The following is a 27,981-nucleotide window of genomic DNA, read 5'->3' as shown; positions in this document are numbered from 1 at the left end:
CTTACGATCTTGTCCAGAGCCTGTTTTCGATTAGGTAGTTTTCAGGTTTCCAGTTTTCACACATACATTTCTAGTTATCCTTAGATATTTTACATGTGGTTTTTTTTTGGGGTTGCGACCCTTACACCTTGCCTGACCCCGCTTCCTAATTACGGGTGCGCGACATGAGCAGCAGCCAGCTTAACTAACTGCCGCGGATTGGGTCTCGTTTTCCGTAAAGGCTCACGTGTGCTTAGAATGCATGTGGTCATATGCAAATGTCATAAACCATAAACGGTTAATATCCATATAGTGACCCCCACTAGCTGGCTGAGGTGACCAGCGGTCAGCGCCTAGTTGTTATTGCTCTCCTCCTGCGGTTCAGCCCTCGTACAGTGGCAGCTGATTAGACCGCGCGGGATTACTTCTAGTCCAATGGACAGACGCAGTGCGATTTGCAGTAAACTCAAAAATACTCTGGACTCATCGACTAAACATGACAATTCAGCGGCCACTTCGAAAGGACATCATTTGTCGGGCAACTTTCCGAATCGCATACGAGCCTGCTCGTAGAGCATAAACGTGATTATCGTGTTCGGACTGACACGCATCAAGGCTGGAATGAATCCCTTAAAGAAGGCCAATGGACCCTGTTTGGCAATGCTCCCCACCACCGATCCAATCCCATCGAACTGGCCCGGCTTGGCGTTCATGTACGTGGTCTTAATCACATCGATCGGCTGGGTCATCACAGTTCCAATGCATCCGGCTAGGGTGGAGGTGGAAAAATGCAACGGCAGACCGTCCGTCAATCCAGTGGCTGATTGCAGCATTTGCTTGACCTGGTCGTAGGCCGCATTGGTGCCAATCGTCAGGACAATGGCCCTCGTAACAGCCGGCACTGATCCCCGGAAGAGACTGGCAATGCCCTCCTCTTTCTGGATTCGATAGAGGCCGTCAAAGACGTGCTGGTAGCTGTGGGATAAATATTTGAGATCTTGTTGATGTTGAGATCATTCCTTATTCACTTGCGACGCGATTCCGGCGGCATTTTGGCGTCGTTCTGCATTCGCACGGTGACCACATCACCGGGAACGCCCACGATACCTCCAAAGATTCCAGCGAAAATGGCCAGTCCCACTTTGGAGCTGACATGGCTGGAGTCGACAAACTGCTTGCCCCATTCGTACAGTGCAAACCGGGATGTGGTGTAGGTGAGCTGGCGGAACCAGGACGCCGATATCCCATTGTAGAAGCCCAGGAAACCACCTTGCCGATAGATATTGGCCATAATTTCGGAAACGGATTTCCTCTCGGCACCCGACTGCGTCTGGAGCTGCACCTTTATGAGATCGAGGGGATGGGTCGCGGTCACTGCCAACGCCGCGCAAACGCCTCCCGACCACCAGCGTGGCGTTCGCGTCTTGTTGGCATTGCTATCCGCCATAAATGGTCCTGTATCTGAATTTTGTTACCTATTGCACTGACTACAGGCGATTAGGTGTTTAATTTTACTCTGCATACTCCCAATTTTTAAATGAAGATCATAGACAGTGACTGACAGGAAACCCCATACGACACCAGCTTCTGTGGGGTTGGTTTTCCTATTTTGGAAAATCGAAAGGAAGGACGTTTTTCAATTACAAACAAGTGTGTTTATTTACAATAGACTCACAAAATGCTTCTCCCAAAACAAGAGACTTAAATTGAATGGGAAGTACTAGCTAATCCCCCTTAGACTATCCCACTAATCCCCCTTACAACTATAACACTGGGCATGACTAGAGTGTAGAGTGTTTTTCGTTTTAGACTGAGATCCAGATTAGTAGGCCATCTCCGCGCCCCAGGGCCTGTAGGGCTTGGCTCCGTTGGGCGTGGCATATTGCAGGACACTCGAGTTGTTATAGTCCTGCCCCCCGCTCACAGGATACTGGGAGGCTGCGCTGTAACTGAGGCTATCCGCACCCACGGCTGCCGGGCGATGGCTGTTGGTCAGGTCGATGTAGGTTGGAATCTGTTGCTGGGGTTCCGGGTGCACCACACTGTGATCGTGGGTGTAGTGCTGCTGCTGGGCAGGAATGGGTGTAGTTTGGGTCCGAGTATGTTGCTGCTGTTGTTGTTGTTGTTGTTGTTGCTGCTGCTGTTGTTGTTGCTGCTGTTGTTGTTGCTGCTGCTGTTGCTGTTGTTGTTGCTGACTGCTGGCCTCGACGTGCAGCTCATGGCTGGATATAGCATCTACACCTGCCCCACTTGTCCTCGATACACTGGTCCTGCCCACGGCCAACTGAGGTTGATGGGAAGGCGACGCACTCAGAGTAGGATAGCTCGAGACATAGGAGCCTGGATTGCTGGGATAACCCTGGTAGGGAGTGGCCCCACAGTTGGGCTGGTAGCTGGCGCTGCTTGGGGTAGTTGGGGCCCAGCCTCCAGGACTGACGCAGGTCTTGGCGGAGAGTTCGCGCTGCTGGACAAAGTACTGCAGGTGGGACATCAGGCGCAGACGCAGCGGATCCTGGATATCCATGCCCTCGATGGTCACCAGGTAGCGGGCCACCTCGGCGGCGCACTCCCGGAATCCAATACTATGATAGTCCATGGCCACGCGCTGCGGATCGTAACTCAGCGAATCAAGAGCTGCAAGAAAAGAAGGCGGAGAAAGTCAATAAGCTGTCTAATCCCGGATCGGGTAAACAATTAAAATAGTTGTTCCCACGCGACTGCCTAGGGAACCACCCTCATTGTCCTGCCACGGGACGGATAAAAAAATAAACAGGAGGAAGGGGATGTTGCAGTGCCGAGCCACATAGCTTCCACGGGGTGGAACAGCGTGGGAAGCCCCGAGATTCAAGTTTCACTCGGACGAGCTGGGTGGTGGTGTTGTAACTACTATTGTTTACGGCAATCATAATTTTCCCACAAACACTACTACCCTGCTCGGAACAACAGGTTAGGATTGTTTATTCAGATTTGTGATAATTTGCCGCATATTGTTTTTAATTTGGTGGCTAAATCGCTTCCCACAGTCGCCTTTTTCTAGGGATTTTATTCGATTTTGCAGGATACTTACTTTTCGATTGCAGATTCTTGAGGTGCTCCACTGTCAGCTGTAGGATTTCAGCCTTTTCCAGTTTGGCAGATCCTTGTTTCTCGTAAGCAGAGGGCACCAATCTCTTCAACTCGGTTAGGGAAGAGTTGATGCGGTCCCGGCGTTTCTTCTCAATGACACCACGTCGCTTTTTGCGGCTCATTAGTTGGCAGCTTCCGGTTTGGCTGGGTGAGATTCTGAAGGTTTAGAAAAATAAATATTGAGTTAGAAATATTCGTTATAAAAAATAGAAGTAGTATTCGTAGTTTGAAGATATAGTTCCAATAGTTCCAAATAGATTTAGGTTCTTAAACTTTAAAACATTTTCTTCAAAGATTCAAAAAGAATCTGATTGGCTTTAGAAGCTTTGTTAGTTGAGATAAGATTTCAGAAGTCTTTTATATCTTTGTAGTTTGATTTAAGTTTTTAGTTTTAGTAATTAATGAAGCTTGACTTCAATAAAAATTAAGAGTAGTCACTGCTAGTCTTTAATCACTCGAATATTCTTTTAAAAACTTTCAACTTTCACTATTTTCAAGACTGATCTTCAGGTGTCTCTACTTACTGTTCTTTGGAAGACTCCTCGGAGTACAGGTCGTCACAGTCGCTTTCGGAGAGGGCCCTCTTGAGGCTGTTGTGTCCGTGGCTGTGGCTGTGGCTACTGTGGTTGCTGTGATGGCTCTGGTGGCTCTGCGGCGGCGGCACCCAGTGGCTTTGCGGTGTTCCGGGTCCACCGGCCATGGGCATGGCGGGTCCGGCAGCATAGCCCCAGTGGTGCAGCGGCGCATGTTGCATGTTGTGATCCATTATGACAGTGTTTGTTTGCTTTTCAGTGTCTTTGTCTTTGTAGTGCTTCTGCGCACTTTGCACTGTTGCGCGATGTGTTGCTGGTTGAACGTTCAGCAAAAGTTGCAGAAGGAATATCCGGAGAACGGAGCTAGTTTTGAGCACGTGACTTATCGTGTGCGCGAACGGCGTTCGACTGATTCTGCAGCACACGTCCAGCGGACGACCTGCCCTTCGCCGCCGCTGTCGCTGCCGCCGCTCAACCCCTTTTTACCGCCGCCGGCGGCAGCCGTCGTCCAATAAGATGCAGCAGCAACCACCCCCTGGCAACGCTCGTTCCGTTTGGGGGTAGGTACTGATCACTGCCAAATGAACAAGGCCGTTCCCGGCCGTTGGAGTGAGCAGAGAAGAGGGCTGTGCCCATCCCTGTCCCACTGCCCGGCCAAATGAACAAGGTGCCTGTTTGTCCTTGCGATTTCAATAGCATCTGATATGGAAAGTATCGACGCAACATCGCCTAATCGGCGCCGTGGGCGGCTAACTGTCGACGTCTGTTTGTTCACCAACGCCAGCCACTTGTTCTCCGCCGGAGCGACTGCAGCCCCGAATCCTGCACAGACTCTAGCCGAAGGCGCAACTCAAACTGGAGCACGCGCCGGTCGTGTGGCATCGCGTGGCGCTGAAAAGGCCCCAACAAGTGCAACAGCCGGCGCTCCGGTGACCTTTATCTCTGTCCTGGCCCTTCATCTGGCGTGTGTGGGTGTGTTGGTCCAAAGTTTCTAGGTCAGTGTTACCTCAAGGTTACGGCCAACTGGGAACTGGGATCAGGGACCGGAACAAAAAGCCGACGAGATAAGGATGCGGGAGCAGGTGAACCCCAAGCTGTCCTTGAAATTCCGGCTTTAGAAGGACAAATCAATAAATGTGGCTTAAAGGTTTGTTTGGGTGGATGGCGAGGACAAGGGCTCTCAAAATAAATGAAAGTTATTTAAATCTTTAAAACAACACGTAATTTTTTAGATATTAATTGGATAATAATAAATTAATTTTAGTTAAAACAAAATTTTTTGTAGAAAACATACATTTTTAGCATGTTTTAGCTTTAATAAAATCTGTTTTTCAGAGATTAAAAGCAACAAATAATTTGGTTCACTTTCAAAACTTAAAAAAAGTCTTCACGATAAATGTTGGGACTTCATGATATGAACATATACATATGGGGACTATATATAGTACATATTATGTACTCAGTTTTAAAATGTTTTGAACTTTCAATACTTAACATTTTAAAATTGTACATGTTTTTTAGGAATTAAAATGTATAATTGTAGAGTCATTTTATGCAATTTATAATATAATATTCCAACTATTTAAATGATACGGCATTTTTAAATAAAATCTTTGTTAACTTAAAAAAAACTTAGTTAAAAGTACCCACAAGATAAACTTTTCGGTTAGGTATTTAGCTTTGGTTTATGGCTTTAAAAATTTTCATGGTTTTTGTTGAAAGAGAGCTGTATTTTATTGTTAAACAAGAATGACAGAATTTCTTGCGGAGGCGCAGCTAATAAAGTACCCTAAACATTGTTGTGAAATGGAGGTTTATATTGTAAGATATTAGAAACAAAGATCGTATTTAGTTGACACATATTATACCAAAATCCTATAAAATATCTATATTTTAGTATTAGACTGTATCGCACAATTTTGTATAATTTGATTTTGGAGAAAGTTTGCTAACTTTAATATTCAAAATCATAAAAGTCATGGGATTTTTTATCGTATAGGTATAAGTGAGCTCGGTTCGGATCGGATGATTTACCTTAAAACACCAAATTTTTGACATTTTCAATCAAATATCGAGTTGATATATTGCTCCGAAATATGTAATATATACACTTTATAGGAAAGGAAATAGGAATAGATAGGTGCATCAAAATAGCTTCAAACTAAGGGAATTTTTTGCTTTGAAACTAACAGACTGCCTGACAGACATGTCAAATTAAAGTCAGAATATGATCTTGAAACAATATACATACATATAATAACACAAATACTTAATAGTATCGAATATGTCTTCTTTAATGCGTTGCACACTTTTGTCCAAAATAATATTATCCTTTGAAACAAAAAGTATTGTTTTCCCTTCGATCGAAACCAATCAACTATATTATTGTTTGCTTCCAAAAATAATATATTTAGAAATAATAACTACAATGTATAATATTTATGTTCCATTTTTCGGATTAACTTTGAAGTGCCTTTGGGAGGGCCGTTTATGGTATTGTTCTCCCATATCAATTTCAGGATAAAATAAAAAATGAATGAAAATCGAAAAATGTAAAAAGTGCTTTTAATTTGATTCGGCATGCTGTCGCTCAGGTTTCAAAAAATGTGGCAAACAGCAAAGTGGAAATGGTTAATGGTTAATGGCCAATGCCAGTGTCAGTGCCGGCGTGGGACAAACGCTCCGAGAACTGGGAATCGCTGGACCCACCCCTAATCAAGTGAATGGCTCGCCGGATGGATAGTGCTCGAGCCAGTGCTCGAACTTGCACCACCGTGGTGGCCATAGAGCCAAAATCGCAGCCGTGGCTCGTGGGAAAGCCAAAGGTTCACGGATTCTCACGCATGTCCAGCACGTGCGGGTCGTGCGCCGGAATGGATCGATTCAAAAGGAGGTATAGTTACTCCCCTACACTTGGATAAATATTTAACAAAAATTAACTACTTTTCTTAAAGATATATAACAGAAATATGTTCCATACCAATTATCAAGCCCCGATGTCTCCCAGTGTATTAAACAAATGGCTTTTTGAAGTGCATTCAAGGTATGGAGCCAAAGGAGCGCCGCACACACACACAACACACCATACATTTATTTTATTTTTAATGGACATTTTTCGAAAAACAACTTTCTATAATGAAAATTGCGGTCTACCGTTTCAAATATACTCGAATACTCTCGAAACTCTACATATTTTTGTATATATGCTGGTTGTTCTCACTAGCTCACTAGCTGGACGCAAAAAAGTGGAGGTTATGGAGTCACTGAGTTCCTTTTTCAAGGGGATAGCTTCAGAAGCTCCTAAGGCAAACATTACAGTTGTTGGCCCCCGCCAGGGACTCGTGCCTGTGCAGCTCCAAGCTGAGGGGCTCGGCGTCATCGACCCAGGTTTCCAGGGTGCACGAGCTGGACTGATGGCTGGACTTCTGGGACTGGGACAGGGATCGGGTGACTGCTGCCGCCTGCTTCCAGCGGGTCTCGAAGTCCTCCCATCGATCGCACACATCCTCGTCCAGGGAGTTGCCGTTGATGTCCCACTTGACGATGGGCAGGTCGTCGTGGGGCGGCTCCACGATCACCAGACTGTGGTAGTTACCCTCCAGCTTGGATCCCAGACTGAAGCTGCAGGGCTGGAAACGCGACATGGCTGGGACTCGCTGCACTGGTTGCAACTGTTGCTGCTCAGATTGTTGGTGCTTGAACTGCAACACATGTTGCTGTTGCAGTGGTTGCTGCAATTGTTGTTCCTCTAGCCGCAAATCCAAACTGGAGTTGGAGGGAGTGTGCCGAAGATACCGAACATTGGCCTTGTAGGGCACTTTTTCGAACTCCACGCCGGTTTCTAGGACTTCGTAGTTTCCCTGGTTCGACATGAACTTGCTCCTCAGATCCAACTTGGACTCCTCAGCCTCACTGGCCACCTCCAAATCCACGTTTTTGAGGCACTCGTTTAACTGGAGCTCTTCGTAGATGGCCTCCGTCATGTGACAGTTGCTGTTGACGTCCAGTTCCGGGTCTGGGATCTCCGTGTCCATCTCCTCCTCATCCTCGTCCTCTTCGTCCAGGTGCTGCACAAAAAGTTGCTTCGAAGTTGAGATTTTGCGAAGAAACTGAAATAATTAACCAAAAACGATAAAAGATTGAAAAAACAAACAAAATCCTAACCGCTCCACACGGCGTATGATTAATGTTTGAAAGAGCCGCTCAGTCTGATGAACTTTAGTGTTTATTTTTATTTCGGGGGCGGCCGCCATCGATTTTTTATTGATTGAACTAAACGCCGAATGAGACTAAGTAGTTCCTCAACTAACCTTCAGACAGGACTTTTTGGTGCGCCTCAGCAAATACGACATTGCTGCTGTTGGTGTCTTTGTGTCGCCGCCGTTTAATTCACAAAAAATTGTGCAATTAGAGGGGCTATTGTTGCCGTTCAATCACTGAGTTGCTGGCAATAAGCCGGGGCAAGTGCCTCATCGCCGCTGCAGCCCGTTGGCCTAACCAAACAAAACTGAAATAAGGAAGCGACAGGCCGAACCCTGCCAGGTGGAGCAAGGACTTCCCATACCCGAGCTGGCGAGTCGAGCCACATGACTCATGGTCGTGTCGCGTTCACGGAGAAAAAAATCTTCAACTTAAATTGAAATTTTTGGTTTTGATTTAGATTATAAAATCATTAAATATTTAATCACTAAATAAAATATTAATCAGATATATAAAACTTCATATACTAGCTACATATATGGAACTCTTGGAAGCAAATACTTTATGGAATATGAAGGTTCTTAAAAAGTGCCTTGTGTACTTACATTTTAAAACATTTTCTCTAAAACTGTAAGTATTTTTCCAAGTGTAGCTTGGAGCACTGCAAGCCCCAGCTGAGAGCCTCTGACGGCACAGGCGCAGTATAATCCAAAACGCACAGATTGGTAATCTCGAGTGGGGGCGCCCTTAATGCGATAATGGCCCGGCTTGAAGAGCTTTCTCCCCCACTAACCCAACGCCGACGCCACTAACCCAACCTGCTACCGCAGTTCTCCCCCCAACTACTTGTTGCATTTAGCGAAGGTCCTCCAGATGGCCGGTCAAGTGGCGAGGGCGTGCTGTTGGGCGAAAGGTGAGTCCTGCTCCCTGATTATTATTACACGGTTCGTGTGACGGTGTTGTAGGGGCGCCTCGTTGGCGCTGGCTTTTGTGGCAAGTTTATTATGAAACTATTTCCGCAGAGGGTTGCCGCGAAACTTATAGTGGCAGGTGATGGAACAGAAAAAAAATAGAAAATATGTATTGACTTGGTAAGCTTTAGGGCCAAACTATTTACGCCATTTCTCTATAAATAGTGGTTGCTTATTAAGGAGCTGGAAATTATTTATGAAGAGGTTGGTTGCTTACTTCTAATAAAGGTCTTTATAAGCCTCTTTAAATTTCAAAACACTAGGCTTTCTTTTAAAGCTTATCGGTGCTCCGAATAAAAATAATAGTATTCATGAACTTGTCGCCCTACTTGGAACTGATTACGAATACCAAGTTCAGGGCTTGACAACAAAAAACTGAATAAAAACACAACTATCCGGGGTACTATTTTACCCACAATTAAATACAAATAATTCAGTTTGTTATGGGAAAGCGAAAGACTGACATTTGTATTAATGACATTTGCATGTTAATTTCCCGCAAATTAGGCAAATGATTTAAATGCATTTAAAAGTTAAAAAAAAAACTTGGAAATGGAAACCAGTTTTCAATTCCCTATGCCTTTGAATGTCCTGTGTCCTGTTTGTGGAAAATGAAAAAAAAAAAAAACACTTTTCAGCCTGTCGTCGATTTGTCACATCACTCACTTTTGAAGTGCGGTTTCGGGCTGGGTTTTTTTCGAATAGTTCTCAGAATCGAAGTCCCCCGAATGATGATACTCGCAGCAAATGGCAATCAAATCCCAATGATTCGGCATTCGTTTCTATATCTCTCGGTTTTCAAGGCATGACTGAAATTTTGATAGTTTTTTCGGCCATCACTCAATACTTTTGTCTTTGGCTTTTGACAGTTGTCTTCCTCGCGAAAGGGTGTCCCAGTATATTGATGGGTTGGCTAATTAAAGATTGATGGATTGAGGCCTGCACTTGGCAACAAAAAGCGCCAATTGCCAGTATCGATTACAAAGTTCGATTTTAATTTTTAATTGCACGCTGGACGAGGCACGTGGTTTGGGTTAAATTGGTCAGGACCACAGACAGACCGCAGGCAGGACGAACCCTGAACCCACCCCTCTACCTCTCTTGCTATTCTACTATTATTATTATTATTGTCATTGCCGTGGAATTTGTCGAGGGGTGTGACCCTGAGGGTTGGTAGGGGTTTGCGATGCAACCTCTACTCCGATCTCTCTATTTCAATTCCGATTCCGATTCGGTGTGAAGTGGTTAATGTCCTCGGGGCAAGTGGCAATTATGGCCACTCCTCGGCAATCGCTGTTGAAAATTTACATTTTATTAGATTTACATGACCATGCCCATGCGTGGAACGTGCCACGGCATTAAAATTATTTACGATGCCAAATATTGTTGGTTGTAAATTACGAATTCTGGCAAATATCTCACTGAAGGTCGGAGCGGGGGGCGGGAGGCGTGGCAGTGTAACGGCCGCTTGACCTTTGTCGCTAATTAAAGTCTCATTGTTTGCCGCCTTTGGCCGCCGAAGGCAACGTTTTCGGAGCGTGTTCCTAAATGTTTTCCAAGTCTGTTGCGATTCCGACAATAAAAGTCGTTGACTGATAACAATATAGACATCGTAAATCGGATTAGCCCGAGCAATACTATGGCCCTATAGCTCTCTTCGACTGTCAGTTGTGTTCGGAACATATAGCGGTGCGAAATGTCGAGTGGATTGCCGGAAATCAAGTACTACGAGCACGAGCTCAACGTGCGCCAGATCATTGAGGACTCAAAGTTGCAGGATCTGGACCAGGCCCTCAACATCTGTGATCTGTCCAGCGTGGAGAGAAAGTACCAGCTGTGGAAGAAGCTCCTGCCCAGGATCAAGCCGTGCTATGCCGTCAAGTGCAACGACGATCCTGTGATAGTAAAGTTGCTGGCCGAACTGGGAGCGGGATTCGATTGCGCCTCCAAGAATGAGGTTAAACTGGTGGGTATTGAAACTCCTACAATACTCTTTTCCTACAATACGATAAAATTCCCCCAATTTTCGGGGGATCTTTCAAAGTTTGTCGAAACATTCTCTGGAAATGCTCAGTGGCGGATTTAAGGAAAAAGGCCCAATGGGCAAAATTTTTCAGGGTACATTGAAGGGTATTTTAAAGGGTACAGCCCAGAAAATTTGACAAAAAATCTTAAAAATATTTGGTTCCCAGATTTTGATGCAGATTTATTGAGAATCGATCCACAAATCGTTTAAGGTATTCCGTTCAAGAATCGGATGAATATTTCCTAAGATATGGCCTTCGCAGTGGGTCATATGGGTCTCCCCATGCATTTTGCACATTTTGAAGGACAGCCCAGAAAATTTGACAAAGAAATCTTTAAAATATTTTGTTCCCAGATTTTGATGCAGATTTATGGAGAATCGATCCACAAATCGTTAAAGGTATTCCTTTCAAGAATCGGATGAATATTTCCTAAGATATGGCCTTCGAAGTGGGTCATATGGGGCTCCCCATGCATTTTGCACATTTTGAAGGGGACAGCCCAGAAAATTTGACAAAAAATCTTTAAAATATTTTGTTCCCAGATTTTGATGCAGATTTGTGGAAAAGAAAGCGAAGGTGTAACTTACAGCACGAGGGGCCCTGAAAGCCTTTCGTCGGGGGAACCTTTTCCCTAACCAAGGAACCTTTTTCCTAAGGTAAAACCCCTAAGGAAAACATACTCAATCTAATACAATATTGATTCCATTTTTTGAAGAAGGAGATTTTAAAAGATTTGTGGATCTATTTTTTGTTTATGTGGACAGAAAGCTAAGAGTAAATTTATGAATCAAACTAAAGAACCTTACTGTAGAATTTGCAGAGCCTCAAGAGTCAACTATAAGGACGATGGTGGTAATGACTATGTAGGTTTTATCTTTTTCAATAATAAGCCGATTTTTAAGCAGACCTCAAATGATTTATGAAACCCCTTCCTATTATTCTTTATCAAATAAACAAATCTTTCGGTTACAGGCTCTAGGCTTCGATGTCGCACCCGAACGCATTATATTTGCCAACCCATGTCGTCCTGTAAGTCATCTGGAGTATGCCAAGGAACACCGAGTGGCCAATGGCACGGTGGACAATGAGTTCGAGGTCTACAAGCTGCACAAGCACTACCCGGAGTCAAAGTTAGTTTCACACAATTAAAAAAACATCCCTGAAGTCTATTATAACTCAATTCTTTTTCAGTTTAATTGTCAGATTCAAAAGCGAAGCCAAGGAGGCACAATGTCCTTTGGGAGACAAGTTTGGCTGCGATGCGGATGCAGATGCCACGGCCTTAATGTTGTTGGCCAAGTCTCTGGACCTGACGGTGACTGGTACCAGTTTCCACGTGGGATCTGGTTGCAGCGAACTGGAGGCCTACGACCGGGCCATCAAGAAGGCCAAGAACATCTTCAAGTTTGGCGAACTTTTGGGTTATGACATGAATTTATTGGACATTGGAGGCGGTTTTCCGGGCAGTGATGATGAAAAGTTTGAAAAGGTAAGTGTTTATGCCTTAAAAAAAGACAATCTAGGTATAGTCCTTATAGATTGCAGATATAGTGAATGCTTCAGTGGAGAAGCAATTCCCAGACGAACGTGTTCAAATCATTGCCGAACCAGGAAGATACTTTGTGGCGGCAGCTTTTACCTTGATTTGTAAGATTCATGCCAAGAGGGAAGTTCGGAATGAAGCTGGCAAGTTGGACACTGTGATGTACTATCTAAATGATGGTGTCTATGGCTCCTTCAATTGCATATTATATGACCATCAAGTGGTTACTCCACAGCACTATCTGGTAAGTTAATGAATTTAGTCCTTAAATGGGAGTTCTTAAGTGATATTTTCGAAACAGGATGAATCTGAAAACTTGCCAACATTCAAGTCTTTGATTTGGGGACCCAGTTGCGATGCTTTGGATAAGGTAATATTGATTTAAAAACTATTAAAGTTCACTATTTAACACCTGTGTTTTATACAGATATCGGAGGACCTGCGTCTGCCCAACTTGAATCGAGGAGATCTTCTAGGATTCCCCAACATGGGGGCTTATACCATGCCCATTGCCAGTCCTTTCAATGGTTTTGAAGTTCCCAAGACCCTGTACTTCCGAGCCATACAAATATGACTAAACCAAGATTCAAAGAAAATAAAAGAAACAATATGTTGCATTTGTAACCAATATGGATTCTTTATTTGTTGGATTCTCGGATATATTCCCCATTTAGGGAATATTAGCTCACATGGAGAGCATTACGAATGCCCGGCTTACACTTTGTTTCGTAATATTTTGAAAAGAATAGCTTTTGCCAAAGGAAACTGACCCGAATCGGTGGTGCAGCGCATTCTTTTGAAAATATTCTTGTTAGATACCGTTACCAAAACCCTAGCTTTACCGTTAGCACTGCCATTGCCCCGCCCACCCCTGGGTGGGTGGCTACTGACCCAAGCCACCGACCGGATGGAGAGGTCAACGGAAGCGGAAGCGATAGGATGGGAGAGCGGAAACGGTATCCGGTTTGTACAACTAATTGAATTGGAACTTAATCAAAAAAGGTACATGAACGTACGTACGTGTATGTTTTGTGTATAAAAGTAAATGTATAAAAAAATTTCAAAAATTCCACTCGGCAATAACATACATACATACATTAGCTAATTTCACGTTTTTCTACTTTTCAACTCTTGCCTCTTGCGTAAATATATTAAACTTTATCCAGATGCCTCAAAAATGTAAGTAAACGTACTATAAAATGTCACTATTTTAGCTTGATATGTCACGATATATATAATATAACAATATAATAACGATATGCATTCTCGATTTTGTTTGTTGTGTGTAGTTTTTGGGAATGGGGGCTTTTTCAAAAGGTTTCTTTTCTTTTTTTTTGTCAAGATTTTGTCGGGAGTACTTGCCCCTGGTTGGTGGCAAATAAAGAGTACAAACTACTTATTCCATAATCAGTTCTTGGGGATTGATGCAAATGAATTTTCTCGGCTGTGTCGGAATCCTGCCCAGGATCCAAAAACGAATGATATCGGGGACTCGGGGGGAACAGGTTGGTGATCGGATGATCTCAGGTGAGGATGCTAAGAACGCGTTTATAATGATTGTATCTCACAACACCGACGACAAGACGACGATAGACTACACATAATAAAATGTTGGCTTAATGCACATTGATATCCTGTCGGGCAAGGACCTTCTTGGGGTAAAAACGTGTAATCATAACAACGAATTTTGGTTTGCTTATTAATAACAATATTTCTGATATGTTTGAGTTTCGATTTTGGTTTCCCTTGCGCCTAAATCAAGCCTTACAACTAAGCTATATCCGTTAACAATATCTCATCAATATATGAGCCGACTGCCGACTTCCGACTGCCGACTCCTTGAATCCTCAGCAGCGCTTATATATCTCTGTATTCTGTATATATCCCCATTCGTGTCGAGCTACTGTGCAATCTCTCGAGTTGGTGGTTTTTTGATTCGGCTGGTGGCTTCTGGTGGTTGGGTGCCTGTGCTTGGGTGCCGCCTGCCGCCCTCTGCTTGGTGGCTGCGAAAAGCGTGCTTTCTCTAATTAGTTACTCTAATTAGTGGCAGAGTTGCATAATTCACGGATTCTCTATAATCTATAAGAAAACATACACAATACAACAACACAGAAATGGCTTTTTGGTTCGATGGTTCGAGTGGTCGGTGAATTTTGGTTTTTGTTTATGTTTTTGTCTGGATTTTGAAATGAATTTGTAGGACCGAATCAAACCGAATCAAAAGGCAAATGCATTGAGTGATAAGCACCATCTATCACTGATCACTTGGCCGTGTATGTGGCTGTGTGTTTCTGTGTGTTTTTGGTTTTGGTTTTGGTTTTGTCTGATTAGAGTTCACTGTCTGAAGCTGAAACTGACCCACATAGAACATCGCGTCTAGCTAGACAGATAGACAGTTAGTAAGATAGATAGATGGCGAATGGCGAATAGCGAATGGCGATTCGTATTAAACGCTAGTCAGAAACGCCACGCTACACACGGCGATCTGGGCCAGGATGTTCACTTGCAGGATCCGCATCAGACCGCCGCTGGTGGGCGAGGGACTCACATTGAGGCCGGAGCAGTGCATCTTCTCGGTGGGCATCGCCTGGACGAAGTACTCGCGATTGTCCAGCGACATGTGGCACAGCGGCTTCTTCTTCTGCGACATTTCGTCGTCCTTGTTCTTCAGGTCCTCCAACAGCTTGGGGAACCAGATCAGCTCACAGGAGCAGTTCAGTGGATTATCTGCATGATATCGGATGTTAGTCTATAGAAGTTGGAAAGTATTCGCTTAATGGAATCCCATGACTTGCCGGTAATATCGATAATGCGTAGAGTATCAATAACAGGCTCCATTATATCCTGGGGTATGCGCTGCAGCTTATTGTTTTGCAGATTCAGGGTCTCCAGCGAGTTGAGATTCTCGAAAAGGACACTCGGCAATACTTTGATGCTAAAAATATTCAGATTATTAGTGGGCTAAGTCGAAGTATTATCGAATTATTGTTCGAAAACCCACTCATTCTTCTGAAGATTTAGGAAGGTAAGGGAATCTCCAAATCCCGTAAAGGCATCTTCGGCCAAAACATTGATATTATTATTGCGCAAATCCAGATGCCGGAGACGGTGCAGAGGACGCAGTGCCTCACTGGGAATGGTGTGGATTTGGTTGTCTCCCAGGCGTAGATATTGCAGGTTTTCTAGGAAATATAACCAGGTTAGTTCATTTAGTATTAAATTTTAAGAACCAAAGCACCTTCTAGTCCTTTGAAAGCATCTTTGTCAATGACACTGATTTTGTTGCCCTCCAACTCCAAGGAGTTCAGCTGGGCGAGATGCGAAAAGACATTGGCAGGCACGGAGGTGATCATGTTGTGGGCCAATATAAGTGAGTCCAAGTTCTGCAAGCCTGTGGGAGAATTCAGAATTAAAATCTTACTATTGTATAGATATCTCACTGTAATTACCTTCAAAATCTCCTTCGCTAATAGTTCGTATCTTATTTTCCTGAATTTCCAGCTTCTTAAGGTTGTCCAGAATAGATAGAGCCTTCTGAGGGACACTGTTCAGGTCGTTACCACCCAGATTCAAACGTTTTAGTTTGCTGTGAATAATAGGGTTAAAATATTGTAATATTGGATATTGGAAGAACTTGTTTATTCCTACCTCTCTAGTCCTCGGAAAGCCTCTGGATCTATCTGCGTTATCTTGTTCTCGTAGAGCGTGAGAATCTCCAAGGTTTCCAAGCCTTCGAAGGCATTGTTGTGGATCACCGAGATTTTGTTGTGATTGAGATTAAGGATCAACAGGTGGAACAGATGCTGCAGAGCCTGCGAGGGCACAGTTTTCATTTGATTGAGAGAAACGTCCAGCTGGGTAAGGCCCTTGCCTGAAAGAACACACCCAGGATAATAAAGATACTCTCTAGATCTTGAGGAACACTTACCCAAAGAACTGAGGGCATTCTCCTCGATGGCCGCCAGGCTGCTGTTGTGAATGGTCAGGTGGCGGATGTCCAGAGCCAGGAAGACAAAGCCCTGCAGCTTGGGCAGGTTGTTGTGGCGCAGCTTTAGGTAGAAAATGATGGGACTCTTGCCCTTAAGCGTGCCCATCGACTTGGTAATGTGGGCCAGATCCGTGGTCTCGCACAGGATGTCCAGGCCGTTCTTTTTCACAGTGCAGATGCAGGGCGAGATGTCGCTCTGCTCCGGGCACACCTGCTGCGGCGGCGGGCCCTGGGCCAGCACCTGGTGGAGCACCAGGAGCAGCATCATTACCGCCAAGTTTCCTGGCTGCATCTGCCATTGCTGAGTGCTCGCCATATTGCTTTCGGGATTCAAGTTGGATGTTTGGTTTTTGTAAAGTAAAAGTCACGAGTTTGGATGTTTGGATGCGGCGCTACTGGCGTTGCTGATGCCTCCCTCCTTGGCGATGGCGATGGCGATGGCGATGAGTGGTGTCTGTCTATGTACAGAGTGGCTATTGCTATTGTAGCCCTGCGGGTGAGGAGCAGAACATTGGATTGGATTTAGGGGAATGCTCGTTTAGGGGAATCTACTCGCACCAGCTACTCGCAGGGGCGGCAAATTAAGCGGACAATGCGCGATTTTATTTGGGTTGTGTGTACTCGCGGATTCAAATAATAAATTGCCCGCAATTGAGTCTGTCCGTCCGTCAGTCCGTCCATCTGTCCGCTGGTCCGTTAATCCATCTGCTGTTGCCACTCCTATGAGTCTCTGGCTTTCTCTTACCTAAATGGTTTGTCCGTGCCAAGTGGAACATGCTTCCAGTGCCTCCGAGATGCAACAAATTGTGGCCACAAGTCGAATATTGATATCGAACCTGCTACAGATACATATACAGTATAGTATGCCACCTAACCCACAGACACACTCGCGCTTTTACACACACACCAAGCCGCTCTCATCTGCGGGTGTGTGTGTGAGTTCGAAGCGGGAGTCGGCAGACGGGCGCAGAGTCGGGCCACGGGGCGTATGCGTAATGGCAGTGTGCCAGTGCCAACTGGGTTAGTTAGTGTGTGTGTATAACGATGTAACGGAAAATCGATACGGCGACAAATAGCTGAGGTGAGAGGTTGCGAGGTTGAGGGGTTGTCAGGCTTAGGCTGTTGAATGGCCAAGCACTCTGCGTATGAGTATGCGTTGGTATTTGTATTTCTATTTCTATTTCTCCTTCTATTTGTATTTGTATTTCTTGTATTTGTTTGTATTTGGACACGTATCCTCGTATTTGTTGCTTCCCTCGATATCCTTACAGCATTTGCAGAAAAGCGTCACCGTCGATATCCTTTAATGATTTTCTGTCGTTATACGCCAGTTCTCCTGTTGCATTCTCTTCGAAATTTGATTGGCAAAACCCCGATTCACTATCAGCAGAATCTGAACTCTGATCCGGACTCGGAATCGGGAAAATATACAATACAAAAAAATGATGCGAATCTTCAGTTGGATGGAAAATGAAGCACGTTTGGTTGGCAAAACCGACGATTGCGGACTGGAGAGCCAAGCTCGAAATAAATTATAGCCTGACAGATGCAATACTGGGGGTGGTTTAAGCTCGCAAAGCTTTCCTCAAGTTTTTCCAGTCGCTCAAAATATATCGTGGCACCTGATGCCAAGGAATGTCTGAAAATGCGATAGTTTAAAAAAAAAACAACAAGAAAATCTTGAGAAGAATATTAATTTTTTTTGTTTATTTTAACTGTTTTATTCTTTTCTACGGGTGTTTTTCGTAATTAACATTTTTGGCACCTAGACTTTAATTTTCTTAAAATAAAAAATAAAATATTTTTAAATAAACCAAAACATTAAATTAAAACAAAAAATTTGATTTGCATCGGCCGGGAATCGAACCCGGGCCGCCCGCGTGGCAGGCGAGCATTCTACCACTGAACCACCGATGCTTGTTAAATCGGTCCGGAAATTTTATCAGTATTTAATTTGTATATATGTATGAATAAGTAATCTTATATCTTATCAAGATAATTTTAATTTATTAATCTTAGCCAGTGTAGACAAAGTGGTGCTTTCACTCTTCAGAGGTAAGTTAAAATCGAACAAATTATTATTTTCAATTTAAATAATTTTCAGCTACTTAGTTTGAAACGGTTGGTGGCAAGGCACATTCATTGATTCTTAGTGGGAGTTTCAACTTGACTAATTAAACTCGAACCATTTCAACAATTTGGGTCAATTTAATTTTCTATTCTAAAAAAAGCCAGAAAACAGTTAAGAAACAGTTAAGAAAATTACAAATTCATTCATTGTGATGAATATCAACGAGAAAATAAAATTACGGCAAGTTCGAAATTGAATTAAATATGGAAATGTGGGAGGTATCATATAATCAATAGCCAAATAATGTATAAATCAATGTGGAAAAATAGTAATTAAAAGTATTCATACATTCATTCAAGTATTTCTTTTGGTTACAATTCAAATTTTCCCGCTCAACTGAAAGGTGGTTTGGAAAAGAGTGATGTACATTTTAGGTTTCCAAATTATTTGAATTCTTAATTTTGAATTTTTTGCTGCTATTTTCGACTGGTATTTTTCGGTCACAATTCAAATTTCCCGCTCAAGTTCTGTTAAACTTAAAAAAAAAATGTTAACAAAATGTTATGAACAAAAAAAATTTCACAACACTGTTCATTTTTTAACGTTTTCCAACTTCGCGGTGCAGAAATAAGTGAGAAAATAAATGTTATTTCGGCACCGCGAAGTTAAAAAACGTTAAAAAATTTAAAGTGTTGTGAAATTCTGTTAAAAAAATCCTGTTTTCAAATTTTAGCACCGTAGATGGCGCCTCAATATTTCGTTACTAGGAGCAAGTTTCAACACTTTTATATAGATGGCGCTAAAAATTTGTTTAAATTTCCAAGTAACTAACGCCTTCTACCGGTCACGCTGTAATATTAAATATTACACACCCGCAGATGGCGCCACAAAAGTTCGTGTCAAAAAAGATTTTCAATTTTTTTCTATAACTGGTCACACTTAAAAAAAATACTGTATAAAAATACAAAATATAAAAATACAGTATTTTACTGTTAAATAAAAACTTTATTTTTTATTGTATTTTATTGAAAAAAGATTGATGGAGACTTCTAATTTTCGGTTCTCAATTTATTTTAAGTAAAATCATAAAAAAATAGACATATTTTTAAAGTAAAATATAAAAATTTACCTTAAAAACAATATAAATTTTATGACATCGAATCGGCCGAAACAAATTTGAAACTTTAAACCGGGATTATCTCAGAATCGTGTTTTTGCGAAATTACAAGATTTTGACCACTCATTTCGTGAAACGAAGGATTCTCAATTTATTTCGAAAACGTACTTTTTTAGAGCATAAATAGTGAAAAATTGTTTAGAATTTAAAAATGAAATTTCATAAACTCTCCCCACATTCTAATATTCTTGCAATTCTTTTCTTTTCAGTTCTATGGCTCTGGTTCTTTTTTCTCACTGTTATTTCTGCACCGCAAAGTTGAAATATATAAAAAAAATTGAAAAAGCATGAAAGTGCTGAAAAATATTTATGAATATTTATTTTTTTTATGCAACATGAAATATGCATGAAATATTTGTAGGATCTAAAATTATGTAGGAAAAATATGCCTAAATGCTTTTTAGCAAGAATGCAGGCTCTAATTTGCTAGCAAATTGTAGACCTAGGTCTTAGTCCAAAGGTAATTTCTCCTTTTAAGCAGGGTTTCTGGACTAGGACGATGTCGGCTCCATCCTCAGCCAGACGAAACAGGAATGCCCTAAAATGGCAGAATCCACAAGGACACCTGCGAGATTCCCCTCCACCATTGTTATCTCCATCGAAGATGTCGTCGTCATCCATCCGACGTTGCCATGCAGCACAGGCTTGGATCTCGGAGACCAGTTCCTCTGGGATCTTTGCCTTGCTGGAGTCGCCTCCGGAGTTAGATATATCTAAACCTCTACCGTGAAAGAGTTAAAGTGGAAGCGACTCTTGGTTGATAATCTGAACCGCCTAATTTGTGGGTCCCTCCATTTGGTCGACCTTCGCCACACGCCAGACCGTTGTGGGAAGGATACTTAACAACTAAGGATCTTTAGAAGATATTTTCAAAACTTTTTAAATTTCATTTTAACAAATAAAGGAAATGTTAAAGCAGAAAAAACATTTTTAATTCTTTGGCTTTACAAATTTCAATTCTTACTTTAACAACAAAATAATTTGTGAAAAGTAAAGTTAAGTTAATCTAACCAGTTTAAAAAAATGCAAAATAAAAACCATAAATTTTATTAATTTTGATTTAAACCCTATCATAATTCTTTTTCTCTAAGTGCATTCGTGTGTGATGTATCGAACCCATTGCAGACACCGACTTGGCTTGTTACCAATGCGTCAGCTGACTGCTCCAGCATCCATCGTCCTTTGATGACAATCCTGATCAGGTTACAGCCGCACGTGGGCGTAATTTTCTCGCAATTAGGATGCGATTATGATAACATGAGCGAGCGCCGTCGAAAGGGTAATTGAAGAACAGCTTGCTCCTGGTTCTGCTTCTGTTCTCGCAACCCACTCCAGAGCATACCCCTTCTGACCACCGTCGCTGGGAATCCTTGGGTGCTGCCACGTGCCTGTGAGACGCCTTCGGCCGGTACAAAGTTTCAATTTGATATTCCTTTGGAGTTGCCTTCGGAGTCGAGCGTCTTGGGGTTGCTTCGGGCCATGGATTAAGTTGAGAAAATGCAAAAGTCTGACTATGCTTTCTGGTCCTGATGCTGCGGCAGTGGCAGTGAGGCTTATGAGCTGCCAGTGGGTGGAATCAGCATATGGGCAGACTTTGCATTTGACAAAGTGCGAAATCCTTTACACTTTGAAGCCTGATTGACTTCTTATCCTTGAATGGATTCGAATGGAAATTGTGTTTCGGCTAATGGTGGGTTGTACCCTGCATCCTGCCAGTCCCCTCGCCCTCTATTTTTATTTCTTGGCTGGAACTCGAGTCCTATATAAACAAACGGAAGATAATCAAGATGTAAAACACAATCCGGCTGGCAGGGGGGTTGGGTTCTGGGCGAAGAGTGTCTAGGGGGTGGGGGTTGGGCTTTGTGGCTCGATGTAATTCAAAACCAAACAAAACCGTTGAGGAATCAAAAGGCAAGCGATGGCAAATTACAGTTTTACAGTTACAGTTACATGATGCAGTTGCCTCACGAAAATCCAAAAGGTGGGGTGGGGTGAATGGTGTGGGGGTGGCGCTGGATACAAAAAAATGTGAAATTGTGAAGCGGAATTTCGCAATTTCACTTTGTACTTGGAAAACTGTTATTAACTTAATGAAGGAGTGTTGTTGCACGGCCCGTTTACCTGACACGTGATTCGGAGCGAACCGGAAGCTGGTGGCCCAAAAAAAAAAAGGAGATCTGTGGCTGGGGCTTCGTTTTCTTGTTTTCTTTATTTGAATAAATATATATATAAATACAGGATTGGTTAAGGAGACACGTTAAAGAAATTGAATTTTATTGGAAGTTATATAAAAGCTTTAAACTTCTTCGATAAAAGGTACAACACGTCGGTTTTGTTAATTCGAATTCTCCTAGAACCCAGAATAAACCCTGAGTTCCCTCAAACCTCTTGTAAGTTCTGCTCCAAGTTATGGGCCTGGTTAATTAGGTTATATCTATTCGTAAAACTTTGGGCCGGCCTCCTACGGATTTAACACCAGTTAACAAAGCAAACCCGTCGGCGGCTGTAATTAAAACATAAAAACCGAGATGGCAGCCAGCTCATCTTCATTCTCTATTTTCTTCGAGCACCCGCACATGTGCCTCTTGTGGCACGGGGCAGGAGGCAGGAGACAGGGATCGGAAGAAGGCCCTATGTAACCGTATCTTTGCATTGGCGCTCAGATGAAGCTCATCTGGCAAAGTGGCAGGTTAAGTAAACAGTTTCATTGTGCGAATTCAATTAAAATTTATTCAAAATACGTCAACGGCAGCTACTCAAAGCTGCTACTTCTGCTATATTGCAACAAAGTGCCAAAGTATCTGCAACTGCGTCGAGATACGACTCCCAGTGCTATGTACTTTCAACATCTCACTCTCTCTTTATCGGCTGCCATTGGCAAAGGGGCGTGACTGGGCCACGGCCACGCCTAGGCGCTCAAGTGGAAGAGAGACAACCGTATGGGTAGACTATGTACCCGCGCCAAGTATCTGTGTGTGAGTGCGTGTGCCACTTGTCGGTGGGTGTTGCACGCTGTAACTGCTCTCCTGGAAAGTGGGGCAATTTATGGAGTTGGTGTGGTGGAGCGGGAGGAGGAGAAGCAGGAAGGTACCGTCGCCCCCGCACACGGTAGCAGTTGCGATAGCTCCATACCCGGAGCTTATGCTGCTGCCACAACTGGAAGTGGAATGGAGATGGAGATGGAGCTGCCTCGCGCTGACAGCCGCTCTTTTCTGCTGGCATTGGCATTCGGCTCTGGGCCTGGGCCTGCTCACTTTCTGCCATATCATCGTCGTCATCATTCGCCGGCAAGATCATCATCCCCGTCATCGCGTATTCGGAAAGTCTCTTATTATCCCTTTGTGCGAGGCAACACATGCTCACACCAACCACCTACCTGTCCGCCGGACAATTTCCAACTACCGGTTTCCACTACTGCCACCTATCTTCATATCTATCCACCGGCCATGCCACACTGTCTTATTAGTCTTTTCCGAATACAATACAATTTTGTTGACCAAAGATGCCAAGAAAATATAATTGACTGAGTTTTAATGTTGCATAAAATCTAAATTAAGAGTTTGTAAAGGTAATTTATTTTTAATAAATATCTTTATATATTTTACATTATAAAGTTCCAATGGAGAAATTATCAACCAACTGTAATTATATTTAGGCTTTCATTAAACTAAAATTGTTTTAATTATGAGAAATGTGATAAATTTGGAAATATAACTAATACATAGATTCCACTAACCGATCAACGTTAGGAAAAAAATTATAATTAAAATACACCACATAGTACTCTATATTTAATATATTTTTTAATTTTAAATAACTTCTACCGACGGTAAACTGATTTTAGAAACTAAATAGTAAATCTAAATAAATTTAGGCCTTTTATTTCTTTCTTATAAAAAAAAATAGAATTATAACCAGACTAAAATCTATTTTATATATTTAGTTATATTCCAATCTTATAAAAATGAACAATAATCATTCGTGTTTTCATCCAAAACCGCCACAAATTCAAAGCCTTTTAAATACCCAATTGCACCTTATTCAATCGCTTGTAAGTTATTGGAGGACCCTTAAAGCCCGCTTTTTAAGAATATTATACTTCCTGTACCTTCTGACAGGCCCAAAGGACATTGGCGGTGACACGACCAACAATAGAGGGTCCAGCCCTGCTCCATGACACTGATGAGCATTGACGATGATGCTCAGAATGGTGGGAAGGTCTAGGGGGGTACTACGATGAAGTAACAAGAAAGAACGACATTTCCAGCTAACGAATTCAATTGAGCTGAATTTTTCATTTAAGGTTTATTTAACTTTTTTCTTTTTATTCCATTTCCAGGCAGTGAGCAGGGAGCAGTCAGCAGGCAGGAAGAGCAGGCCGCAGGGATTCGCACACACTGAGTCTATTGGAATGGGATGGGAAGCTATGATGGGATGTGAGATGAGATGTGGTGCCATGAGATGAGGAGGCATATGAATGTAAAGAGTGGCCATAGATGTAGCGATTGTTGCCAATGGCGGTGGCAGATGTGCCGCACACACTCCCAGTACATACAACAAAATACACTTGTACCAAGTACATACTGACATAAATGAATTTATGCCTAATGGCGGGATTGTTGTTGCGCCACTTTTTGCCCCTCGCCGTTGCATTGTGTCGCTGTCAATATTGAGCTTGATTATTAAATGACACATTATGTGATTTCCAACATGTTCACTGGCCACAATCCGTCGAGGGGGATAGACAGGAGGAGGAGGAGATGCCTCCCCACTTCCCACTACAAGCTGTAATTCAAAAGGAAGCCCAAAAGGGGCGTCATCCGGGTCCATCTGTTCGACCCATCCGAAGAGCAGCCAGTTACATGGCATGGAAGTCATTTTGTAGCACACATCGAGTACGTGAGCTGATTGCGATTGAAAAGCTTGGTAACTTGGAGGGGGAACTCCAGGGAGGTAGCCTCATCCAAGAGGGCATGAACGGATCAGGAATCTAGTAATAATCAAGCACTAAATTGAGTTTAACTTCCGCCAGTTGCCATACGACTAATTTAACTGATTGGAGGTCTCAGTGCTATGGAAATTATTTACATTTTGTATAAAAGGTATTTTGGAAAGTACATTTTAAAGTTTAAATATTAAGTTTTAAATATTCTGCGGTATATGCATAGTAATGTGGATTTTATTCAAAATTAAAGCATGTGTTTCGTCACCTGCTTAGACTGCCGTTTATAGTTATAATCATCATTTAATCGGTAACACATCGGTACTATTTATTAAATCCGGTAAGCATATTCAATTTAAAGCTTTATCTTTTTATGCATATAGCGATATCCCCTTTTCCATCTCTGACTACGTCACTGGTAAGTGAAACGGTAATGTTTTCTTTTGGCAATGGCGTCGTTTCGGGCGTTAGAACCACTCCCACTGGCACACACCCCACCCTTCGGGCAACCACCCCTCGTGGCAAATGTAACAGAAATGCCACAAAAGCCCCGTTAGAGCAACATTGGCAAAAGCTGAAGCTGAAGCAACAGAGCCGAGTCCAAGGCCCGCCATCCACTCCAGCGTTCAAACTTTGCAATACAAATAAATTGAAATTGCGCACATTATGTATATGTATGTATGAAGTATGCATCATGTTCCTGGTGGCAGGCTCACGCCCAACACAGACACAAACACACACAATGGCAATGGCAATGGCCACGTTAAATGGCAACAATTTCATTCACTCACTCTCCCCTGCCTCGGCCTCCGGAATCCTGGGCTCTGCATTTTAGATCCTGCCAGCCCAATGGGTCAGAGTGGAACGCCTATTGTGCGCCATAATGAAATTAAAAAATCAGTTACTGTTGTGCCCAATTCAGGGAAGGGCCGGGCACGATGGAGGGTACATTATGCCATTAGCAGAGCACAATACAATAAATTCCATTCACAGACGTAGAAATACAAAAAAAAGTACTGAAAAAAGGAATTAAGGTGACGCAAGAATTGCCCTCCTCCCTCCAACCCTAAGAGCATTCCACATCGGACTCGAATTACAGCATTTGCCATAATCTGAAACTCAGTCGGATCCGAAATGACGACTTCGATGAGTCAATTTACATAGCCATCATAGGGGTTAGTTTTCAGGGAAGTGCCTTAAAAAAAGTATGCTACTATATTTTGTTAAAATTAACAAAGCTAATTACAGTAATCCCAGCGTTTATTAATATTTACCAAGAACCGATTTTAACCAGCTGCTTCACAGAGAGATTAAACTGCTGTCTGTACATCCCACAAACCACAAGGGTCCTCTTGGAGAGTCGAATATCCCGCCCTCTTCTCCGATTGCCAAAGATGGCTAGACATCGATAGAAAGCATGCTTTTTGTTCACCTTTGACCAGAGTCTCGTTTTACTGCCTTTTACTTCCTTTTTCGTGATTAGTTTATGGCTTTGAAATTCGATTTGTCTTGCATTTTTTCCAGGACCAGGACCAGGACCAGAACCAGGACCTGGACCAGGATGTTATCGATCGATTGACTCCTCGGCAAATGTGGCTTTGGCTCATTTCCTGTACAGATTTACCGTCAATAAGGAAACCAACCTGGTCTGGACAGGGGCCGGATCTAATGGCTGTGCCAGCGAGGGCGTTATGGAGAAAGTTACCGGCCATTGCAATCAAATGCGTTTAATTTCATTGCTGGCCCAATGTTAATTACAATATTATGACAGTTCTGCGGCTCGCGATGAATAATTATCACCTCATAAATTGTGACAAACCGCAAGGCGGCATTTACACACGGCCGGTTAATGTCGGTAGTTGCCTCTGCTGGCACTCGGCCTGGAACTCGGCCCGAAGCCCGGCGACCCAGGGAAGCGGAGTCGCGACTCGATGATTAATCGCCCAAGTTAGTTGAGTCGCTGCCGCCAAATGCAATCAACGGGCCTCCGACCCGTGGATGCTAGAGGTGGGAATAAGATCGCTCGCATTCCTATTAATTATCTGGATAGGTAGACTCGTGAGTCACGATGCTTTTGGTAATTGTGCTTTCGAATAAATCGATAACTGGATTTTAAAAAGAAGCCTAACATATCACTCATACGACATGGGGGATACTCCACACAGTTTTAGAAAATTAAAATAAATTTTAAGATTTAAATATTTTTATTTAAAGAGCAGTAGAAAAAGTAACTTAAAATATGCTCACGGCACCACCACTGGCTTAAACGTTTTGACCTGGCCAACACTTGGCTGTCGGCTCCTCAACGCCCCCGCCCCTGTTGGCAGCTCCTCGTCCTACAGCGGACCTCTTGAGTCCACTCCAACCACTTGAAACGGGCGCGCCCAACGTAAATGTTGTGAAAAGCAAATCTAATTACGCGAATGCTCGCTGACTATTTGAAAATGGGCAATTTCTCAAGATACTTATCTAATTAATAGCCCGGCTGTGTGGTACAGTTCCATTTCCACTCCATTCGCATCGACAACTGGTACCCGCCACCGACGGGACTAATGACGGACGGGTGCTGGCCAAGAACAATGAAACGGCCGAGAAGACGTCGGTGATCGCTTCCCGGTTGCCAAAAAAATACAACAAAAGCGGCTGTGGTAGGTGTGGGCGTTACAATAATTTGTAATTTCACGTCAAAACGAGGGAACTCGGAATGGTAATGTCAACAAAGAGTTCCCGTTCAATTAACCAGAGGAGGGCCAGGCGAAGGGATAGGGTGGCAGAAGTCAAGAGGCCCAAAGTCGCTATCTCCATCTTGTTCCCCCAAGGGGCCATTACTCGTGAAACAAAGGCAATCAACGGCAATTGAACGAGATGGCAAAGCAGTGTGGAGGGAGTGGGAGGGTGTGAGAGCAAGTGGTGCGCATTGCGCAGGCGCATCGAATTAAGCTCATTGCGCATTTGACGCGCTGTTTGACGTTTCCTTTGTGCTCCGACGGAGCAGGAGGCGGAGGAGCAGAGCTGAGATCATGGAAGGGGGAGCAAAAGAGGGATCATTAATTGACACTCCACCTCTAGCTCGTCAACGGCTAGTTTATAATTGTGTGCTCCTCTACAGTGGAAACTAGCTTAAGTGGAATGTGATGTAATTTTGGGTTAAAAAGGGGGGTTTAAGGTTTTAGAAGACTAAGTCTTTTGCTTATTATTTCTTAAATAAAAAGGAAATCTAGTCTTTCCAATACTTACTGTACTTGACTTTCTCCCTTCTTCTGAAACGATCAACGAGCTCATGCAAAACCAGAGCAGAGCATCGATCATTAGCGGTGATTACTGGGAGTATGCACGGTATAATGATGCTTTTTAGCACCGATTAAGACAATCCGAGCTGGCATCACTGCTATCGCAGTAATTATCCACTTAGCGCTTGTTAGAC

At 43.1% G+C, this 27,981-nt stretch overlaps 5 protein-coding genes and 1 non-coding gene across 9 annotated transcripts; 1 reads left to right on the top strand and 5 right to left on the bottom strand.

The window, feature by feature from the left end:
- Positions 1-18: 18 nt before the first annotated feature.
- Positions 19-1,568, bottom strand: Dic3 (Dicarboxylate carrier 3). 2 transcript variants are annotated; one of them, XM_017241909.3, is made up of 2 exons: positions 1,008-1,561; positions 19-954 (listed from the first exon to the last, which is right to left on the bottom strand). In XM_017241909.3, exons 1-2 carry the CDS (start codon positions 1,424-1,426, stop codon positions 507-509), a joined length of 867 nt encoding a protein of 288 aa, XP_017097398.1. In that variant the 5' UTR covers positions 1,427-1,561; the 3' UTR covers positions 19-506. The 2 variants fall into 2 exon arrangements, with proteins under 2 accessions (XP_017097398.1, XP_017097399.2); XM_017241910.3 differs by having other exon boundaries at positions 707-947; positions 1,008-1,568.
- A 61-nt stretch (positions 1,569-1,629) lies between these two features.
- Positions 1,630-5,153, bottom strand: Hey (Hairy/E(spl)-related with YRPW motif). Its single transcript, XM_017241915.3, has 4 exons — positions 5,065-5,153; positions 3,630-4,750; positions 3,047-3,261; positions 1,630-2,613 (listed from the first exon to the last, which is right to left on the bottom strand). Exons 2-4 carry the CDS (start codon positions 3,869-3,871, stop codon positions 1,802-1,804), a joined length of 1,269 nt encoding a protein of 422 aa, XP_017097404.2. The 5' UTR covers positions 3,872-4,750; positions 5,065-5,153; the 3' UTR covers positions 1,630-1,801.
- Positions 5,154-6,662: 1,509 nt separating this feature from the next.
- LOC108125644 (uncharacterized) lies at positions 6,663-8,128 on the bottom strand. The gene is made up of 2 exons (XM_017241913.2): positions 7,949-8,128; positions 6,663-7,747 (listed from the first exon to the last, which is right to left on the bottom strand). Exons 1-2 carry the CDS (start codon positions 7,988-7,990, stop codon positions 6,929-6,931), a joined length of 861 nt encoding a protein of 286 aa, XP_017097402.2. The 5' UTR covers positions 7,991-8,128; the 3' UTR covers positions 6,663-6,928.
- A 2,359-nt stretch (positions 8,129-10,487) lies between these two features.
- Positions 10,488-13,003, top strand: Odc1 (Ornithine decarboxylase 1). The gene is made up of 6 exons (XM_017242043.3): positions 10,488-10,775; positions 11,809-11,966; positions 12,028-12,325; positions 12,375-12,623; positions 12,681-12,749; positions 12,807-13,003. Exons 1-6 carry the CDS (start codon positions 10,506-10,508, stop codon positions 12,951-12,953), a joined length of 1,191 nt encoding a protein of 396 aa, XP_017097532.2. The 5' UTR covers positions 10,488-10,505; the 3' UTR covers positions 12,954-13,003.
- LOC108125732 (leucine-rich repeat-containing protein 15) lies at positions 12,992-17,886 on the bottom strand. Of its 3 annotated transcripts, none has more exons than XR_001773326.3 (9): positions 17,113-17,886; positions 16,308-16,857; positions 16,028-16,250; positions 15,829-15,965; positions 15,618-15,770; positions 15,381-15,561; positions 15,175-15,314; positions 14,738-15,106; positions 12,992-14,458 (listed from the first exon to the last, which is right to left on the bottom strand). XR_001773326.3 is itself a non-coding variant. In XM_070278523.1 (9 exons), the coding sequence occupies exons 2-9, from the start codon at positions 16,681-16,683 to the stop codon at positions 14,441-14,443; spliced, it is 1,407 nt and encodes a 468-aa protein (XP_070134624.1). In that variant the 5' UTR covers positions 16,684-16,857; positions 17,113-17,886; the 3' UTR covers positions 12,992-14,440. The 3 variants fall into 3 exon arrangements, 2 of the variants coding, with proteins under 2 accessions (XP_070134624.1, XP_017097531.2); XM_070278523.1 differs by having other exon boundaries at positions 14,928-15,106; XM_017242042.3 differs by having other exon boundaries at positions 12,992-15,106.
- A 327-nt stretch (positions 17,887-18,213) lies between these two features.
- TRNAG-GCC (transfer RNA glycine (anticodon GCC)) lies at positions 18,214-18,284 on the bottom strand. Its single transcript has one exon. It is a non-coding gene; the product is annotated as a tRNA-Gly (tRNA).
- Positions 18,285-27,981: the final 9,697 nt, after the last annotated feature.

The sequence above is a fragment of the Drosophila bipectinata genome, chromosome 2R, assembly GCF_030179905.1.
Source record: "Drosophila bipectinata strain 14024-0381.07 chromosome 2R, DbipHiC1v2, whole genome shotgun sequence".
Lineage (NCBI taxonomy): Eukaryota > Metazoa > Arthropoda > Insecta > Diptera > Drosophilidae > Drosophila > Drosophila bipectinata.
The sequence above is the reverse complement of the archived record's forward strand: the minus strand, read 5'-3'. Positions and strand labels throughout refer to the sequence as shown.

What these genes read in the sequence shown, in the direction of transcription:
- Odc1 (XM_017242043.3), top strand. Translation starts at nt 10,506, where the DNA reads ATGTCGAGTGGATTGCCGGAAATCAAGTACTACGAGCACGAGCTCAAC. An exon ending in CCAAGAATGAGGTTAAACTG is followed by an intron (nt 10,776 to 11,808) that starts GTGGGTATTGAA and finishes TTTCGGTTACAG; the next exon opens with GCTCTAGGCTTCGATGTCGC. An exon ending in GTTGCGATGCTTTGGATAAG is followed by an intron (nt 12,750 to 12,806) that starts GTAATATTGATT and finishes TGTTTTATACAG; the next exon opens with ATATCGGAGGACCTGCGTCT.
- LOC108125644 (XM_017241913.2), bottom strand. Translation starts at nt 7,990, where the DNA reads ATGTCGTATTTGCTGAGGCGCACCAAAAAGTCCTGTCTGAAG. An exon ending in CCAAAAAGTCCTGTCTGAAG is followed by an intron (nt 7,748 to 7,948) that starts GTTAGTTGAGGA and finishes TAATTATTTCAG; the next exon opens with TTTCTTCGCAAAATCTCAAC.
- LOC108125732 (XM_017242042.3), bottom strand. Translation starts at nt 16,683, where the DNA reads ATGGCGAGCACTCAGCAATGGCAGATGCAGCCAGGAAACTTGGCGGTA. An exon ending in GAATGCCCTCAGTTCTTTGG is followed by an intron (nt 16,251 to 16,307) that starts GTAAGTGTTCCT and finishes GTGTTCTTTCAG; the next exon opens with GCAAGGGCCTTACCCAGCTG. An exon ending in CTAAATCTTCAGAAGAATGA is followed by an intron (nt 15,315 to 15,380) that starts GTGGGTTTTCGA and finishes GAATATTTTTAG; the next exon opens with CATCAAAGTATTGCCGAGTG.
- Dic3 (XM_017241909.3), bottom strand. Translation starts at nt 1,426, where the DNA reads ATGGCGGATAGCAATGCCAACAAGACGCGAACGCCACGCTGGTGGTCG. An exon ending in CCGCCGGAATCGCGTCGCAA is followed by an intron (nt 955 to 1,007) that starts GTGAATAAGGAA and finishes TTTATCCCACAG; the next exon opens with CTACCAGCACGTCTTTGACG.
- Hey (XM_017241915.3), bottom strand. Translation starts at nt 3,871, where the DNA reads ATGGATCACAACATGCAACATGCGCCGCTGCACCACTGGGGCTATGCT. An exon ending in GAGGAGTCTTCCAAAGAACA is followed by an intron (nt 3,262 to 3,629) that starts GTAAGTAGAGAC and finishes CTAAACCTTCAG; the next exon opens with AATCTCACCCAGCCAAACCG. An exon ending in CAAGAATCTGCAATCGAAAA is followed by an intron (nt 2,614 to 3,046) that starts GTAAGTATCCTG and finishes CTTTTCTTGCAG; the next exon opens with CTCTTGATTCGCTGAGTTAC.